Genomic DNA, 20,836 nt, shown 5'->3' on the forward strand with positions numbered 1-20,836 from the left:
GTGAAAATAAACCTGTCGCACTGTATAACTGAGGGAACGATCAGAGTTTGAAGTAGTGTGTTGCATTTTCAGAGGGAATAAGCACGTTGGTGCAAACTATAGTTTAAAGGGATAGTTCACCCCCAAAAAATTCTGTCATCGTCCACTCATCCTTAGGTTGTTTCAAACCTATACAAATTTATTTGTGCCGTTAAACACATAGAAAGATATTTGTAATGTTGTGTTCCCGAGCGCAAGTGTCTTACATGTTAAGTCAATGCAAATACGCGATAGCACATCCTGCGGAGCGATTCGCTTAAAGGAGGCGGCGCGAATTGAGCGTTTCGAGTGTTTGATTTTTTTTGGGGTGAACTGTCACTTTAAGTGCAATATTTATAATGGACAGAGATCAAAAAATAGATTTAGTACCATCAGGCTTCTGAACAATGTAGCCCACATGAAATAACATGTTAAAATAGCATTTAATTAATACATTTACAATTTAATGTAAAATTGCAGATTAGCTTATCTCATTTACTTATACCCTTACAAAATGTTTTTGGTATATTGAGTACTTTTGGTATATTGAGTACGTTTTCAAACATGGTTATTTTTACCATGTTTTTTTCAGTCAAATGGACATTTCTCGCAAAATCACCAGATAGAAATGATAAATTATTACTTTAGGCTTACAATTATGAATATGGCATTTTATAACAATATTTTTTGTGTAAAAATCAGCTCGGCTTTAAAATCAACTAGCCGTTCAGTACCACCAGGGGGAGCCATAAAAACATCACCTTGACCGCTGTCAGAGCACATTGAGGATGCATTTGTTTCATGCACTTATTTTTCGGCTGTATCATACCAAATCACTGAAAACTGTTTAATCACAATTTGTTTGAATGTTTTTGGTATTGGACATGGGAAGCGAACAAAAACATCTGCATTGATGCCACTGAAAATCTCCAAAAAGTGTCTTAAGAAGTGAATCATGCATTTACAAGACGTTCAATTGAAGTTGCACATAGAAATGCACATTCAAATTATTCTCCCTTATGACAGGGTTCATCTTCACGGGATTCATGCAAAAATTCTGCTGATATGCCGAACAGTTTATCAATGAACATTGTATATTATAAAATAAACAACAATAAAAAAGTGTAGCTCTATCTCTTTAGGTAAAGAGAGGACACGGTTGTTTTGAACGAATATTTAGGCTTCCCTTCATCCAACCAAATGCGGATTTGGATGACATGTGACGACTATTTCAACTTCACACGTATTTCATAACAAACCATCTTTCAAAATATGTGACGCAAGAAGATCATGAGAGATGAGACTGCGTTACACAAATACAGCTTCGATAACAGTCTTCTTTTGTCTGAGTTCCTTACCTTGCCACTTAGTCGGCAAGGTGCGCGGTTAGTTTGGCCAGACGTTAGTGTCATGCCCACGTTATTTACCTGTCTGTCCTTTCAGCGTGTCAATGTGTGTGTGTGTCTTGTGGAGGTCTTCCTGTGAAGGGGCCAGTATAAGAGAAGGACTGTGTGAGCCGCAGATGTTTCAGTTAGCCTCATTTCCTGGGCGGAGAGCTCTCGGCTCAAATAGTAAAGCAACAGGAGCCCGGAAAGAAGGCGAGCGAGTGAACATGAGCAGGAGAGAGAAGTTATTGGAACGTAAAGCTCTCACAAATCATTTTGTCACCAGCATGCTCTGACAAGCGAGAGAGAGAGAGAGAGAGAGCGCGTTACAAGAAGGAACTAATAAAAGAGCTGCGAAGAAGAGGAAAGAGGTGTGAAGGAGTTTTCCCCTTCGGACAGCTTGAAACTGGACACACAGACCTGAAGAGAAGCAAGCAAAGTACATTTGCACCTCATTACTGCGGTTCTCTCGCTTACTTCCCGCGGGCACTTTTTTTGGACGGTTCATTTCTTTCATCCTTTTGGTTCGCTCCATCTGTCATTTGAAGCGCGTGGGTTGATCGTGGTTAGTTTGATTTTTCCTGACACATGACATCAGCGGGGCTAAAACGCCAGGGTATTTTCCAAGAAGGGCTATTTTTGTTTCAGTTCCTCTCGGGAGTGTTTGCTCAACAGTGCGCTGCCGTGATGGGCATGTAAATAGATCTTTCCGCTCCTCTTTTGTTCGGGAGGGGGATGAAATTGAAACTGGAAACGTGAAATAACACGAAACCCGGTGTCGGCGTTGTCGGTCTCACTTCGGCTGCGTGCAGCTCGCTCAGACCTCTTTGAGCTTCGGATGCTCGTTTCCTAGAAGTCTGCGTGTTCGAGAAGTATTTCAGAAGATTCAATCTGTGAAGGAAAGTTAAGGTGCGAAGCTCTTACGCTGACGCAGCGCTCGTCTTGTTGCGCATGCAGGCTGCAGCATGCTGGTTTAGAGAGGCGCGCGGACTTTTGGGTAACGTGTCAAAAACCTGTGAAGCCACAGAGGAAAATTAGCGCGCAAACACATTTAAAGCGCGTCAAGGCGTCTGCACGCTTGTGTGTGTGCTTAAGGCTTGTCCAAGACTAGAGGAGAGAAAAATAGAAAGTCAGTCCAGACGCGTGGACTAGAACAAGCTTCTCTGTGTCAGTCTGCCAGCAATGAGCCGGGACTTAGGTTTTGCCAAAGAAAGCTGTCCGTGTGTTTTGTGAGTTTGTACTGTGCCTGTCGCATGCTGTGTGTGTGTAGCACGCATGTTAGTATGCATCTCTGTGCTCTCTCCATGCAGCTTTAAGAGGTAAAACCCGGTGATTAGGAATCTCCCTATAAGCAGACAGACACCAGGTGCTTTATCAAAGGTGCTTTCCAACATCATCATCATCAGGTTAACATTACGTCCTTCATTTGTTTGACCTGAACGCTACGTCAGTCGCAAGCTTTAAAGAGGTTTAAAGAGGACCGCTGGGGCTCACACTCGGCATCATGAGGTTGTTGTGTTTGGCAATGACAGCCATGTTCATGGTGGCTGGAACTGAGAGCATGTCCACCTGTAAGACTCTCGACCTGGAGGTGGTCAAGAAAAAGCGGATCGAGGCCATCCGCGGTCAGATCCTCAGCAAACTGCGCATGAACAAAGAGCCCGAGATCAACAAAGATAACGACAGAACGATCCCAGACAACCTGCTCTCGCTGTACAACAGCACGGTCGAACTGAGCGAAGAAATTAAGATGAAGCCCGTCCCGGTGCAGGCCGAAGGTGAGGACTACTTCGGCAAGGAGGTTCACAAGTTCATCACACGGCAAGGTAAGAAAAGCCAGAAAAGCCAGAGATAACTGATGTGTTGGTGATTTAGACTTTAAAAATGAGACGCTTGCACCTTGTGCTTTTTGAATAAAGTAATAAAAAAACAATTTATTGAGCAACCACAGGTTTAAACCTTTCTCCCTACTTTAGCACGATCGGCGACGGTAAGTTTATAGTAATGATACATAATCTGAGCTGTTGGATACGATGGATTTGATGAATCAGTCTGAATAAAATGGTCATTGTTATTAAACACGTGTGAGTGCACATTAGATGAAGAAAAAACGTTCAGAATTATTCACAACAAGATAAATGTGACATGAGACGAATCATTTGACTTGACGTTCTGGAAGTCATCCAATTGTTGTTGCAAAATGATACTCTTCAGGAAGACACAAGACCACCCCCTCAGAATTTATTTTGCGATAATAACCAGCTGGATGTACATTTTTCCTGCCTGTTATCGCGTTTTCAATTATTATGAGTAACATTACTCGAGCCAAATATCTCAGTTTATTACACACTTAATCCTGATTGGCCAATCACGACATTCCAAGGTCGGATATTTCTTGTTAACAACATTGAAAACGCATCGAGGGGTGTGAACCGGAGGGGCGTAAGTGATATTTTGGGTGAAATGGAGATTTATATCATCCTGAGCCAGTTGGTGCCAAAAGGGCGTGATTGTATTGTGGAGAAAAGCCTGTGGATAGGAGATGATTTAAAATGGCTGAAACATTGGTGCCAGGTGACATTTTGTACTGTATATTTTAATGACGTTTCTTTTTTTTTAAATACTGTTCAATAAGTACACTCATCCATGTGTGTAACATCTTTATATAAAAGACTGAAATCAGATCAAACTATGATATGTTTTTGTTCTGAAATGTCACTTACGCACCTCTGGTTCTCACCCCTTGACATGCTAATCTGGATGCTGCAAATCAGTTTGATGCACGTACAGTTTAATATCACACAAAATGTAAATATATATATATGTCTTGTAATACCATATGACATTATATTTACCAACGATTGAACTAAATTTCCTGTTGCTGGCTTTTGAATGTCTTAAAACCAAAGTAAACAGGTTTTCCTGACAGTAGGTCACAGAAGTGATAGTTCATCCAAAAATGAAAATTCCGTCAACATTTTCGGGTGAGCTATCATTTTAAGAACGATCTATTAAAATATTCCAGATCAATATTACATGTTCTATTAATTATGAGATAAGTAGCCATGTAATAAGCAGTATAATGTACAGATAGCCGACTGTTATGGCAGAACGAACCGCATTGTGATTTTTGCATTGCCAGTTCTATTTGCTTGTTTTTACCATAAACTAACTTGATTCTTACATAATATTTAATAAAACAAGACAAAATATCTCAGGTCACTTCTCTTGTCAAGTAATTAAATATTGATTTAAGATGTTTTGATATTTTTACTAAAAACGACAAAAGTTCACTCTATGTGTCTATACAGTTGTTTATTGTTACGTAATGCCACACTGTAGGAAGGTAATCTTGTGAGGAGTTGCCTATGGGAACTTTTTCCTTTTTATGTTTTTCGATGCGTGATCTCACAGCATGCCATTGTTACCTTTAATCATATAAGATAATTTCCCCCAAACAAAATTATTGACAGTGAAACGTAAACCCGACTCCCCGACCTCGAGAGGTGCTCTAGCGATATATGCTAAAGACCAGGGGTTCCCAAAGTAGGGGTTGGGTGCAACAAAATATAAAATAGTAGTTAAGTTAAAAATTAAACCATGCAAATAAAATCATCAGCCTTTGGAATTTCCTCCCCCTCGATCGTGACCCCTGAGGTGATTACGTCAAATTAGCAACCGGTCAGGTGCAGAAAGTCATACGTTAAATATTCATATTTGCGTGCGAATTATTTTTCAGGCAAGTTTAGGATATTTTTATTGGTCAAACTAAAAAACGTTGGTTGATATCGACCAAAGACAACGCAGGTTTCACGGTTGCGCACAATGTTTGTAAACTGTAAAGTCAGGATCAACGCTGGTTCGAGGCCGGCACAGTGTGGGGCCAGTACAACGAGTTACATTAGTTGGAAACAGTTCATAGAAATACGCTTATAATTTGTTACCTTTATTAATAATTTTATTTATTAAAGTTGAATCATTTAAAGCATTTATTGCTTATACCTTATATTTACAATTACATTTAGGCATTTGGTCTATTATACGATATAAGTACCATATAATTATTGACACTCACAAATTTTTCAACCCTGGCTACGACCATTCATAGCTCTGCTATAGTTTCTTAAAGGGTGTCTCACTCCACACCATCTGAAGTCAGCATCAAATTAAAAACATTAAATCATGTCACGTACACAGATGTGTTATAGGCAGGGTAATGTAACGTCAGCTGGTCAATATTGCAAAAGAATACTATGATACAAGACTTAACAGCCTGTCTTGTGACAATTCATCACGGAAGTATAGAAAGTTCCTCCTCCCAAATCTCTGTGGAAAGCAAACCGTCGTGTAATTTGGTTAATAACCTTTAACTATTTAATAATATTCTCTAATGCCGTAATGACCTCGAACAATGAATCATGGCAAACTGCCTCTCATTGTCTCGCGTGTTTCTTCACACACGCTCCAAAATGTCAAATCCCCATCTGTTTCAATGCTGTGCGTTGCCCTCCGACTATCTGGGGTATTTTAATAGCCTTGTTGTTTGTGCTGTCGGCTTCACTGATGAGATTGTTAAACTGAACCCTTCGGTGTCCACATTTAGCGCTGAGCGCGACTCCGTTTGATCATCCTGACAGCTGTTTGTTCACGTTTTCAGTTTGTTCTCTGCACCTTGCACCTCCAAGGCCCGTTTTAACGCTCGGCCACATCTGTTTTGCTGATAACTCATTTGACGCTCGCCACCTGCCTGCTTTCATGTCTTAGCATCCCCGCCCTACTTAACCGTATCGCCTTTTACTCCTTTAAGCGCTTCAAGCTCAGCATACGTAAACATCAGGTCTGCCGTGATGAAATTCACACGCTATGAACAAGACCTCGGCTTGTCATCTTTCGAGGGAGCCCCATCAATGTCAAAGATGCAAACAAAGAGCAATAGGGGCGCGAAACTGTGGATGAGGGTTGACTAGCGGGATTCACCGTCCTCTCTGTCTTTTGTGTGTTCTTCTGAGTTTGGGGGCTTTCCGGTAACTAGATCTCTCTTTTTCTGTTATGTGTCTCTTTGTTTCTCGTTTCTTTTGTTCTCGACAGGCCTATTTAGCAAGAAAGATGGCTGGTTGTTTCAGAAGCGTGACTAAGATTTTAGATGAAACAATTATGTGGTTTTTGTGCTGGAGCATCAATCGTCTTTAAGGAGCAAGCTTTAATAATTCATGAAATCCTGCTGCAATTGCAAGACCTCCCAGTATTTACATCCATTACAACTGCTTTGGCATTGCTTCATGACACAAGAGCTTATTGATGCACGGTTTCTCTCTTAAAAAAAAGTTAATCAAAAGGTTCTTCGATGCTATAGAAGAACCTTTTGGTTCCATAAAGAACATTTAACATATGAAGAACCTTTCAGGTTCTTTGTTGCGAAAAAAGATTCTTCAGATTATGAAAAGGAGTTGTAGGTGCACTGCAAAAAATGATATTCTTGTACTTGTATTTTTACTTGTCTTATAAAACTTTCTTAAATCAAGATACACTTTCTTGACATGAAAAGCGACACTTCGATGTTTTGTCTCTTTTTAAGGAGAAAAATATAAGAATTAAGTAAGTTTATGGGAAAAACAAGCAAAAAAATCTGCCAATGGGGTGAGAAAAATAAACTTGAATGAGGTACTTGAGAAAAAGGTCAAACTAAATTCAAGTTTATTTTTCTCACTTCATTGGCAGATTTTTTTTGCTTGTTTTTACAAAACTTATAGTATTTTTTACAAAGCAAGACAAAATATTTTTGTCTCTTTCTTTTCAAGTAATTGGATATTGATTTTAGAAGTTTTAGATCTTTTTACAAAAAACACGACAAAAATTCCTGTGTTCACACTTTTTCGAAGCTGCTAGCGTCTGTTTTACATTATAATCCTATAGAGTAAACCGCATTTTTACGTCCTGAGCGCTTTTTTAAATGCCAGCACTGCCGTCTTTTCTGCAGCTCAGAGCGTCTATTTTTTTTTCGCAATTTCTTATTGGTACGTTTTAGTTTATGGGTGGGGCTACATTATTTATTAAAATCGCATATTCGTATCGTAGAAATTCAGACGAATTTATCACCTTCTAAAATAGTCAATAAAAGCATTTTTTTTAATCTCCCTTTTAACCGGTGTCTCTTCCAGATTTCTGTCAGTCATAGTACATTGCCCGAGGGGTCATTATTTGAATGTTCGTCATGTCACGTTACATTCTTCACTTCGGTTAGAAGTCATCTAACACATCTGAGGTTGCTCTCAACTCGTATGTTCCAAACACTGAGCCAGTTTCCCCAGAGGTCTTGTTTTCGAGAGAACTGTTTTTCTCACTCAGCAGTTCTTGTGAGAATCTGCCAAGACTTCCTGTTTGCTTAACGTGAAATGAATTACGTTTGCCAATATGACATGCACACCGTTTTCTTGTCATACTCCACTTACTTTAGCAATAACTGTTATGAAATATGTTTTTGTAAATAGCAGGGTTTGGTTTCTTTCAGGGTTAAGGATAATTGATGCCACTGTATATGCTGCAGAAAACTATATTAATGAGTAACTAAAGAGAAATGACATCGACTTTCTCATCGTACTTTTTTAATTTAAATTCATAAAAAATGTTTACACTTCTGGCTACAAACCAAATCTATCTCAAAATAATGAAACATTTGTTGTAGTATGTCAGTACTCTGCAAAAAATGACATTCTTACTAGGCATTTTTGTCTTGTTTTTAGTAAAAATAAAAAATAAAACCTTCTTAAATAAACATAAAAGAAAAGTGAGCCAAGATATTTAATATTTTTTCATGAAAAATAATATAAGAATTAAGTACGTTTATGATAAAAACAAGCAAACATTCTGTCCATGGGGTGAGAAAATAAACTTGAATTTTTGGTGTCAATTTTGAAGTTTATTTTTTCTCACTATTTTTTTACCATTAATTTACTTAATTCTTATATTTTTCTCCTTAAAAGATACTTTACATCTTAGGTCACTTTTCTTGTCAAGAAAGTGGATCTTGATTTAAGAATGTTTCGATATTTTTACTACAAAACAAGATAAAAATACTTAGTAAGAATGGCATTTTTTGCAGATTACTTAATTATTTTCACATTTGCCATTATATGTAATAATCCAGTGAGATTTTTGTACGCCCAAGGAGATTAACAACAGCCGGTGCTCCACAGAGAGATCTGTTCTCACCATCATCAAGTCTATCTGTTATTACACGGCGAAAGGAAAAACTGAGACAAACTCAATCCAAAAGAACTTTTGTTCTCCAAGACGCTTGTTAAAATGACAAAACTACATTTCGTCAAATTCTATACAAAGACATTGATGCTTGTGTCAATCCACTGTTATTATCATTTACTATTATTCAGTGTATATAAAATATGAACACAGAATGAGTTAAGTGACCCTAAACTCAATATCAGTGGAAAATCAGTAACGTGCTCATAAATCATATACCGTACGTAAAATAGTGAGCTGGACCCTGCAGGCACCCGTGATTTTCCATGTTTTTTTTGTTCCTCTTTTGCTTCATATATGTGTAACTTGGCATTTCGTGTTATTACATGTCAAACATTGTGCTGACTGCTCCGTTCATCTGCCGGGAAAGTTTGTCACAGTTTGTGTGTGTGTGGAGCGGGATTGGTCGAAAAAAAAAAAAGGACGGGATATATGGACGAGGAGAGATGAGGACAGGAGGGTTGAGGCTGTGTGTTTTTGAAGTCAGATATTTAAACCCGCTGGAATCTGGTTGCACCCATCAGTAATGATAGGCCTGTCTCGGTGCCTGTTGGGACAGCTGTCCTGAGCTTACCTGAGAGTCAGCCTGTGTAAACACATACATGCACAAATCCCTCTCCACCCTCATCTTATTCGGCACACACCAGAAACAAAGAGCAGGACATTTTGACCCTGGTGTCCTTCATTTGTGATTACATGTCATGAACTGAGTAATAAAGGCTGACTGTTTATAGCTGGGTCAAAGGAATTGTGTATATATATATTTACTGTATATGTATATACATTAATCTATGCATTATAGATACACTGTAAAAAAAACAGTAAACAGTACAAACAGTAAAAACATAAATATACCGTAAAAAAGCTGTAAAGTTAGAGAATAAAAGGATATATTTAAAGTAGTTTTCCCCATTTTTTTTGTAAATGGTCTTGTTCTGTTATTTTAAAGGTTTTGATTGACCCTTTTAAAAAAATAAACTGTGAAAAATAATCTTGTTAATAAAAAAGAAATTTAAATAAACTGTTAAATGACACTTTCTCCATTATTCTTGTAAATTTTGGGTCTTTTTCTGTACAGAACACATAAAAAAATCTGTAAAATTATAGCATACAAGGATATATATGAAATAGTTTTCCCCATTTTCCTTATAAATGTGTTGTCTCGTTCTGTAATTTTGTAGATTTTGACCGCATTTAAAAAATAAACTGTAAAAAATGTATCTTGATAAAACAATGGAAATTTAAATAAACTGTTAATTTACACTTTCCCCCCTGTTATTCTTGTAAATCTGCGGTCTTTTACCGTAAAAAAACATTAAAATATCAGTAAAATTATAGGATACATGGATATATATAAAATAGTTTTCCCCATTTGTCTTGTAAATGTGTTGTCTTGTTCTGTCATTTTATAGGTTTTTGACCGCATTTAAAAAGAAATTGTAGAAAGAAATTTGGTTTGAAAAATAAAAAAATCTAAATAAATCTTGTAAAAATCTTGTAAATTTGCGGTCTTTATCTGTAATAATAAAATAAAAAATGTAGGCTACATTAATCTAAAAAATGTATTATGACTTGGATATCACTTTATTGACAGAAGAGATCTGGCCCAACTTACTTTGTCACTTAGTAACAAAGTGATTAGTTACTGTAATTTAATTACTTTTCCCTTTAAAAAGTAAAGTAAGGGATTACTCTTATTTTTCTGAAATTACATTACAGTTACTTCTGATGTAACTAAATTGAACTAAATATTGTGTAATATAGTTAAATATAATATAGTGGTAGACATGACATCAAAATGAAAGTGACTTGTAAAATGTATACTTTGGTCAATTACCGTAATAATGCTACTCTATGTAGTTACTTATTATTTATTTGAATTAATGAAAAGAGCTGTTTCATGTCTGTCCTTGAATCAATTCTAATCAAGGTTGATGGGATATAGAAAGTTAGTAATAATAAGCAATAAATACTGTTAGGAGAGAGTCATTTGTTCAGTAATCTAATAAAACTATTGAATATGTTATTAGTAACTAGTAATTCATTAATTTTTCAGGGTAACTCACCCAACAATGTTTGTCACAATCGTCTTAGGTTTAGTTTGGATACACTTTGCTCACTAAATCATTTCTGATGGTTACACTCTGTGTTTTCTTTACAGACAAAAGTACATCTCATAAATCTCTCAAAAACATATCTAGGGTCCAATTCCTCCCAAAATCAAGATTTTAGAGTGAATACTAAAAAACCACCATACATTACATTTAGGGATTTAACTTTGAAACTTGATAAATCCTAAGCAGCCAACAATAATACAAGTGCTGTCACAAGCTACCAGGTTTCACAAAGTGCTTCGCAGTACCTGTAAGGAGAGGGAAGGGTGTGTATTGTTCTTACAGTAATACTGTTTTTTACCTCTTTGCAACAAAGGAAGTGACCTTTCTTACAAACCTTTAAATGTCAGCCCACAACTCATGTTTTATTGTCATATGCATAGAGCTTTTTTGGGTGGGTCTAGTTGCTTTCATACAGAACAACTGGTTTATTGCTGCAAAAAATCAAAGAGATGGTCTTTGATATAGGAAACTGTTCCAGGTACATTTGAAAGAGTAACGCTGATGTCCCATATTGGAGTGCAATAACCATTAAGACCATACAAATAAAGACCAGTTTGTGGTCTGATTAGGAAAATGAGAAGGAAATGTTTCCCATGAACATAAATTGTGAAATATTTGAGATAAGTTAGGCCTATCTTAGTTCAAATATAAGTTCATCGTAAGACCAAATTCAGATGTTTAACTGGGCCAGTAAGCAATACCATAGAAAGCGCTTTTCTGTCTTAACTGAGAAATATTTGACAACAAGATTCTCTATTTTATTTTCAGCCCTGAACGGCACCAAACATCAGATGCTTTGTAACGTGTCAGAGATGCGACTGAGCATTCCAGACCACCGACTGCTGTCTCAGGCCGAATTACGACTTCGGATCAAGAATCCTACGATGGACCAGGAGCAGCGGCTGGAGCTGTATCACGGAACAGGCGAGCGTGCTCGATATCTGGGCACTCGATTCGTCTCTAAAGACTTGGCCAATCGCTGGCTATCATTCGATGTGAAGCAGACGATCACAGAATGGCTGCAGAGTACAGGTGAGGTCTATTATTACTTTATGAAGAGAAACACTGCATGGATTTATGTAAAATGGGACCCGTCATATTTAGGAACCTATTTTATTTGTTTAGTAGCTGTGATGATTTTACTCCGGGTATAGGATAAGATCCTTACTTAAGAGGATAGTTCATCCGAAAATTTCATCATTTACTCACCTTGGAGTTGTTTCAAATCTGTATAAATGTATTTGCTCTGATGAACACAGAGCGAGATATTTGAAAGAATGCTTATAACCAGACACATATTCCCACCCATAGGAGGAAAAATTACTATTGAACACAAAAGAAGACATTTTGAAGAATGTAGGAGACTAAATCGTTCTGCGGCTCCATTGACTATAATTGTGTTTTTTCCTACTCTTGCTCTTTTTGCTTGATAACCACCCACCCTGAACATATAAGAAACCACACAGAACCTTTCAAAAATGTTTCTCGAATTCTCCAAGAGCAAGCAGCACTTGCATTAACATACCCTCTTAAAAAATAAAGGTGCTTCAAAAGGTTCCTCGATGAAATAGAAGAACCTTTCTTTGGCTAAATGATTCCTTACAGAATCATCCGAACAGGTTCTTCGTGGTGAAAAAAATAGTTTTTTCAGATTATAAAAAGGTAAGAAAGAGAAGGTTCTTTAAAGAACCTTTGACTGAATGGTTCTTTAAAGAACCTTTGACTGAATGGTTCTTTGGGTGACCAAAAATGGTTCTTCTATGGCATCGGCGGCCTTTATTTCTAAGAGCCGGAAGCCTGATCGCATTTGCACATTGCCAACAAAAGCACGGTTTGACCAATCAAAGGTTATATCATACTTGTTTTATACTGTTTTACTGCCACGATTCTCAAAAACTCAAACATGTGTGTGTGTGTGTTTGAACAGAAGACGAACAGAGTTTAGAGTTGAGATTATACTGCGGATGTAAGACAGATAAAGACCAGCAGAATGCGGACAAGTTCCTCTTCACCATATCAGGTATGATAATCTCAAGCCTTGAAATTTAGTGTTGGAAGCGTGTTGGAAGCAAAAACTCCAACAATGTTGTAAACTTTGATGTAATCTGGCCGGGCGGGTGTGTTTTCAGGACTAGACATAAACAGGGGTGACACTGGTTCTATTGCATTAATGATGGTGAAGCCGTACATCTTGGCTTTATCTTTGCCCTCTAATGGAAACACCCTTGCGTCCGCCCGCAAGAAAAGAGCCGTTGGCACGGACGAAACCTGTGATGAGTAAGTCTCTCTTTCACACTTTATACTCTTTATACAAAGGTGCTTCAAAAGGTCTTCGATGATGGTTCTTTGTGGAACCAAAAGTGGTTCTTCTATTGCACATTTATTTTTAAACTTTTTACTAATTCCCAATAATCATGGGCAGAAAAACGGAGACTTGCTGTATGCGGAAGCTTTACATCGACTTTCGCAAAGATCTGAACTGGAAGTGGATTCACAAGCCCAAAGGCTATTTCGCAAACTACTGTATGGGCTCCTGCACCTACATCTGGAACGCTGAGAACAAATACTCCCAGGTAGGCTCTTTGATGTCAGTTAAGTGTAAATTACGTCATCCTATATGTCTTTTCAAACCCTCATGACTTTCTTTCTTCCATGAATAATAAAAGGAGAAATTTTGATGCAATGTAAGGTAGCGGTGAGTAAGGACATTTTCGTTTGTGCTCTGTCAAGGAGAGACAGTCATACGGGTTTGGAACAACATGAGGGTTCACGATGAAAATGTTTATGTTTGCATACTTATACCATGCACTTACATATGTACTTTACAAAAACGTACAAAAAGCAAGGATGAAGCCCCAACCTTGAACCTACTGTTACGTCAATTGGGGAAAAGCATATCGTACAAAATCATGCAAATTAGTGGCCTCGTAAAATAGTTAGAAAATGCCACAAGATTTGCAATAAAATTTTCTAAAAGGGGGACAATATAATTCAAGTTGTTCCTGATTGCTGTGAGTTTGGTCTGAAGGAACGTCAGCGAGCCGGAAGGTAATGACCCGTCCTGCCTTAGTGGTGACAGGACAGATGTTGTAAGTCCCTTTCACACATACTGGTGAATTACCATTAAGAGATCATGTGTGAACGCAATGTGGCAAGCATTTAAGGAAAGATATTAAAACACTTAAAAACAATGTGTTCAGATGTGTGAGGAGGAGAACGTGTGTTAATGAGGCCAAGCTGGTTCCTGGGTTATCACCTCAATAAGTTGTCACAAAGACAGAAATATACATTTCCATGTTTCTATTTCCTCCATTGTCTGAACGTGGTTTCACCTTGAACACACTTTCGGTTAAAGACCCCCTGTGGTGAAAATATAGAAATATTTTTTTTATATGTTTATGTGAATTGGGAGTGTTTGTTTTCCTTCGCGGATAATTTCATTTCTCTGGTTTCTGTCAGAAACATTTTAGGTCAAGGATACACAACGACCCTTTATGAGGCTGGTGAGATAGATTGTTTTAGGTTGGAATGTAATAAGCTAGCAGTTTAGCACTTAAAGGTCTTTGAGTTCATTTACAATGCATGGTTCGTGTCCACAGGGACATTTGAGGTACTTAGAAGGCAGAATGATAGTTGACAACATTTGAATGACTGTTTACCCTAAGGGTTGACATGTCATGGTCTGTACAGCATAATATACATCTTTAACCTAGAACAGAGATCGCTCATGTCAGTTTTTGAGCTCATTTTTGGTCAAATGTCTTCAGAAATCTAACAAGAAATGAGACTTGTGAATGTCTTTTGGGGTAAGTAGCTCCGCTGAATCAATGGCCCTCTCAACACAACAGCCTGCCTTTACAAATGAAGCGAACACAACAACTGAAATTTGAGAAAACCGTTTGGCCTCAGGACAAGCTCCAATTCTTCTGTTAGGCCTACACTGAATGTAGCACGATACCTCATTCCCCGAAAAGATTCAATGATGTTTACATTCTTGGACTGAGAAGCCAGTATTAGTCATCATGTTAATGAACAAAGGTCCAGTTACACACAAGCTTGTTTTCTCTGTGGTTTAAAAAGCCTACAGCGAAAACTGTTCAATTGTGTCAAACTTTGTTTGAATTGTTACAATGTTATAACATAATTTGCTATAGGAAATATTAAAGAAAAAACTATACACTAGAGTAAGAGGAAACATTCAGGACAAGAGGATTGAAGGGATGTGAGGTCAAGCAAAGAGATTAATGTTAACAAGACGCGTCACTGCCTTTGACATGAATGGGGAGGAATGCAACGCTCAATATGGCCGCCCTAGCGAAGCTCTGCGATATGGAACAGTTTATGACGTTTAAAATGTTGCTTTAAAATATGTCATTTTAGCCGGCGATTTGTAGAAATATCAGTATTCCCAATCTTGTTTGAATTACGAAATAACTAACTGGAGGCGCGTTGCAATATGGCCGCCGAGTGGCGCGTCTTCCCTTAATGGACTTTGGGTCATGGCAACATTGATGTCTGTATAGTGTATCTGTAAGTGGTCACAGCTTTAGGCCGCGGTCACACTTGACTTTTCCCTCCATTGCTAGGCGGCTCCAGTCTCGTTGCAAAATGGCTGACATGGATTTTGTTAAGACTTACCAGATTGTCTGACCTCCTCACTCTTATTTTCCAAGCAAGATCCTTTTTGTTCCTGTTTTGATAAAAGTAAGATGTATCGTACAGCTCCGGGTATGCACATACAGCGATGATGATTTTGTCCTCCATTGTTGTTTGGCATTTCTGCCTCCGCTCGCTACATCATATTCACGTCACTACTAGAGCAAGGTCGTGATTGATTTACGCGGCGTGAATTTTCACCAAAGTTCAAATTTTACAATTTGAGTGAATCGCGATGTCTATAGCATCTTTCCATTGACTTTACATGTAAATCAATGGAGTGTAACGCTTCATATGTGTCTGGTGTTAACGCAGAGTGAAAGTTTAAAATGGTGTCAAGGCTATATAGCGTGCAATACTAGAGGTTGATAGATGAACTATGAGACCGATTAAACCATGTTTTAAAAACACTACTAGATCTGTGTTTGGAGAAAAGTTTTATCAGCTTATTAATCAAACTAAATGATGTTTGTTTGGACAATGGAAAAATGAATAGAAAGAAAGTTTTCTTTGTGCGTGTACAAGTATGGAAATATGAAATATACAAATCATTATGTCAAAGGAAGGTCCCGGCAATGTATAGAAACCTAATGCGCGTGTGTGTATAAGTTGTAACTTTAGAATTTAAAATTAGTAGTTGTAGTTGACCCGTGTGTGTGTGCAAAGGTAGCCGTCCATCATTCAGACAGCATCTAGGTTATTGAGTTACAGTACTGTGGAACAACTGATGTTCATGTCGTCTTTCTTTTGTATGTCAGAAAGGAAGGTTTATTTGAACAGTCAGCTAATAAGATACCGTTGACTTCTCTTTTCTAAACGTGTTGGGTGTTGGTAAAGTTTGATTATGAACAAGTGAAGCCAAACCTAAAACCAAGCCTAAACCAAACCTTTTCATTGAGAAGCCTGCATTGTTTTTGCATTTTGATGTAACCACACCAACTTGCACCTGACTATGCTTTCTACGACTTTTGGATAAAGTGTTGGCAGTTAACGTGTTAGTTAGCACATGTTTATAATTTCGTACACATTCTGATACGGATCGCTTTTCTGTTTCATTTAAATATGTGTGTGTGTATGTTTGTGTTTACAACAGATTTTAGCCTTGTACAAGCACCACAACCCTGGTGCGTCTGCTCAGCCTTGCTGCGTACCTGCCGTTCTGGACCCTCTGCCAATTCTTTACTATGTGGGAAGACAACACAAGGTAAATTAGTTATTTAGTGAATCAGGGGTACTTTTCATTGACAGGTGATTTGGGGACTTTGCAATATTCTTTGTTATTCATTAAATGACAAGGAAAAAACAACCTACTCTCTATTAAAGTGATAGTGCACCCAAAAAATGATCATTTACTCGCCCTCTTGTCATTTTGAACCTGTATGAGTTTCGTTCTTCCGCAGACCACAAAAGAAGATATTTTGAAGAATGTCGATTACCGAACAGCGTTGGCAGCCATTGATTTCTGTTGTATGGACACAAAACCAATTCAAGTGAAACAAATATCTGCTTTTGTGTTCTGCAGAAAAACGAAACTCATGCAGGTTTTGAGGAAAACAAAATAAAATAAACTGTGACATATACCCCCAAAAAATTCAGATCAGTAAAACTGAAAAAGAATTGGGACCACTTTTTTTTTTAATTGCCAGTATGACCTTTTTACGCCACAGACTGAACCAAATTAAGCATAGCTTATTGTTACTGTTTGCACTTAATTGTTATTATGTAAACGTGTACTTGCACGCGTCCTTTACATACATTTCTATCAAAGTTATCGGACATTATTGACAATATAACTATTTTATTTGATTTATGTTAATATTAATTTGTATGATTTTGTATGAAAACGTCTATAGTGTTGAACTGTTAAATTGTTGAAAAAACCCCCACAATTGACACTCAAAACAATTAAAGAGAGTAACATTTTAAAATTTAAAACGTTCTGTCCCAAACTAGTCAGTCCCTACTGCTTAAACAATCTTATATTTACTGTATGTTATACACTTTGTTTGTATACGGACTGAAAATGACTCGCTCTTTCTTTACTCATTTTCTCTTGTATGTTGTTGTACATAAACTCGAAATTAGCTTATTCATTCATGGACGTCTGTAGAAATGTATTAACCTCGTGAATGAGTCATTCTGGTTTGGCTCTGTTTCCAGGTGGAGCAGCTGTCCAACATGGTGGTGAGGAGCTGCAGGTGCAGTTAGAGTTCATCTAACCTCAGAACACCGCTGAGTCCTCAAGAGCTCTCTGTGACTCTCTCACTCTCTCTGGACGATAAAGACACTCATGGAGAGGTGGACGTGTAGTCTCAGTGGGACAGATATAACAGAACTGACGTGGACAGGTAAACGTGGAAAAGAAGAAAAACGAAGGACAGTCTGGAAACCGCAGAAGAAAAGCTGTGGCCCTTAGTAGTGGATCAAGAACACACACATATGAAGCATTTCATAAAGCAAGCTCATATTCAAACCAAATATATGCTTTGTTATCTTTTTAAATGTTTATTCACATGGTTCATACCTCTTAATTTATTCTGCTGGTTAGGTTTATATTTGATTGTACCATAAATGCGGCATTGCAGCATTACATGCCAAATGTACAATGAAGATTTCTTATGGTGCTGAGGAAAGAAATCGATGTCACAGGAGGCTTATGTGTGGATAAGACACACTTTAGAAGAGAGGACAACAGTCTTTGCACTAAACTATGTGAGGGGGACTAAGATGCAAAGTCCCAGATATGTGGCTATGAGAGAATTCAAGGAACACTAGATGGACTCTTTGCTTATAGCAAGAACGCCACATCCGACTCTTCTCCCAAACCGATCTGCACTAGCAGGTGTCACTTCAGCACAGATTTCAAGCCCTCCAAGACTCACCGAAAACATCCAGGTCACATTTCAATCTAAAAGAACCAAAATTACATTCATATTTAATATTTTTATTGTATTTTCATCCAATGAAGACTATTTTAGGACTAAGATTATTGACACTACTCTCTTAAAAAAGGTGCTTCAAAAGGTTCCACGATGTCATTGAAGAACCTTTTGGTTCCATTTTATTTAAACTACATTTTTGTTGTATTTTAGCCTATTCCGTGTGGTCAACCTTTGCCTAGAATTTGTAAAAATAAACTCTAGGCATTTTATCTGTTCGCTCAGATGCCTTTCAAAGGCGCACCTATGCTGGGCTTTTATTGGTTGCTTTATCTTCAATATTTCCTCCAGATCGTCCGTTACGAAAGCGTTTCTTAAAATAAACGTATTTTAGTTGTGTATTATTATACATTTCAAAAATGTAGACTTACCTTTAGATTGATCTAAAAGGGTTTTTAGGAACACTGTTAACATTTCAGTCAAGTGATCCTTCATGTTTGAACTGTAGTGTATTTAGTACATAATTATTACTCGGCTCGTTGGAATGCTCGATTCTGATTGGCCATTCGCCACATTTGCAGGTTCGTGATTCCCAGATAAGAACCGCTCAAAACTATTAACACACGGTGACCCGGATGCAGCGAATGATTTTGACAGTTTTTTTTGACAAATTAATTATAAAAATATATTTTAACAACATAGTTTCACATTATATTTACAAACAATTAAACCAAATTGCTTGTTCATGACGTTTGAACATCGTTTCTTAACTTAAAACCGAAAGTAAACGTCTCTGCATTCGGTTAAAATGAGGTAATGAAATATTTTGAATACTCATTTCATGTCCAGTTTTTTTCTCATGTGGCAAGTAGCCGTGTCATAATTGGGATAATGTACAAGCACCCGGCTGTTATCGCAGAAATAAGCCCTGGCAGTGTGATTACTTAACACACTGGTGCCTTATTGTCATGAAAACATAATTTTGTCTTGAAATATGACTTGGAGATGTTCTTGTGAGATTCAGCCATGTTCAGTTGTGTTTGTCTTTGTGTGTGTTGTATTTGTGCTTTGTTTCTCAGCTGCGATGGCCTTGCGCTGACATCTGTATGTGAACATAAGTGTAGATATTTATAGAGGCTTCATTGTCGGCTTTGCTGTTAAGTGGTGGGGTTTGTGTTCTGTGTTTTAGTTTAGAGTCATAAGCTTCACAATGATGTACACAATGATGAAATAGATGGGCTATCTACAGTATAACATGTTCATGCTGTCTAGGTTTTATATTTTGACTTTTAAATATTGTATTTTTTATGTGATTTTACATCTGCTGTTTTATCTGTTCATTATGCCGGTGTCTCTTGACAAGCATTTCACATTCACGCAATGTTCCGTTACATTATATTTTGTTTGTTTCTTAGTGTTTGCACTTATTTTATGTCATTGTGTCCCATTCACAATAAACAATTCTCTGTTACAGCCAGTACTATCTGTTGTGATAAAGAAACAAAGTACCGTAAATGAAGCTTGAAACACCAGGTTACTAGCAGTTTAAAAGCCTTGGATCTCAATACCCTTGAAAAATCTAAGCTTTAGAAATACAAAAAGGCCTTTCAAAATTAAATTAGAAGTTCTGAGAAAAACAGAGCGCATACAAAATACTAAGTTGGAACAACTGGAACAATTTTAAGGAGAATTTCTTTTTCTAGTTTACGCGGGTTTCTCATCTGCGGAAGTCGTCATAGTCGTTGGGTTAACTTCTATAGCGGTGAATGGGAGACTACCACAAATATAATTTTTTGCATTCTAATTTGCTTGAATACCAAAAGAAAAACTCAACTTTCAACATACAAAATTGGAGTAAAGGGAGTCTACTGTCGGCAGTCAAAAGCGAGGAATGTCAAATTTACCGTGACTTCCATAGATTCTGTATAAGAAACAGACTTGCATTAGCGAAGGTGTAAAAGAATTTGATGCAAAGGTTATATAATTCAAAGTATATCGTTATAAACGCACACAAAATCTTTTTTAAATGAAAACATAAAAAACTTTAGAGGATAAACCATGCTGTTCGTTGAATGCGTCATCACAGGCTTGTAAAAAAAGTCCAAGAGTAAACATTATTTAAACAGAACCCTAATAAAGCTAACAAAAAAACGTTCGTAGAGTGTTTTGCTAACAATCCTATTAAGTTATGATAACGTAAGTCAGCATCAAATTGACTCAAACCTTCTCTCTTTTTGTTTCTGTCGTTCATTTTTACTTACACAAGTTCACTTTACTGTGCAAATCATGACATGTTCCTTCATAACACTTTAAACGTCTTAACATTTTATTGTTAACTCTTTAGTTCTTTATCCATTTCTCCGCTTCCCTCTGGGTATTACTGACACGGGGCTGCTCAGGAGTTGAAAATAATGGATGCAGATCCAGACCTGCTCTTAAAAACCGCAATGGCTCCTGCATGGAAAATTCACAAATACAGACCGAATACACTGCCATCCACGCCAGCTTTTGAGAAAATGTTAAT

General features: G+C 37.4%; 1 protein-coding gene across 1 annotated transcript; it reads left to right on the plus strand.

The window, feature by feature from the left end:
• Positions 1-1,195: 1,195 nt before the first annotated feature.
• tgfb1a (transforming growth factor, beta 1a) lies at positions 1,196-19,789 on the plus strand. The gene is made up of 7 exons (XM_056756734.1): positions 1,196-3,229; positions 11,546-11,809; positions 12,705-12,797; positions 12,907-13,054; positions 13,200-13,350; positions 16,527-16,637; positions 17,594-19,789. Exons 1-7 carry the CDS (start codon positions 2,908-2,910, stop codon positions 17,639-17,641), a joined length of 1,137 nt encoding a protein of 378 aa, XP_056612712.1. The 5' UTR covers positions 1,196-2,907; the 3' UTR covers positions 17,642-19,789.
• Positions 19,790-20,836: the final 1,047 nt, after the last annotated feature.

This window comes from Triplophysa dalaica, chromosome 9 (assembly GCF_015846415.1).
Source record: "Triplophysa dalaica isolate WHDGS20190420 chromosome 9, ASM1584641v1, whole genome shotgun sequence".
Taxonomy (NCBI): Eukaryota; Metazoa; Chordata; class Actinopteri; order Cypriniformes; family Nemacheilidae; genus Triplophysa; species Triplophysa dalaica.

Coding starts and splice junctions, on each gene's coding strand:
- tgfb1a (XM_056756734.1), top strand. CDS start 2,908: ATGAGGTTGTTGTGTTTGGCAATGACAGCCATGTTCATGGTGGCTGGA. Junction 3,230..11,545: donor CAAGTTCATCACACGGCAAG/GTAAGAAAAGCC, acceptor TTTTATTTTCAG/CCCTGAACGGCACCAAACAT. Junction 13,055..13,199: donor ACGGACGAAACCTGTGATGA/GTAAGTCTCTCT, acceptor AATCATGGGCAG/AAAAACGGAGACTTGCTGTA.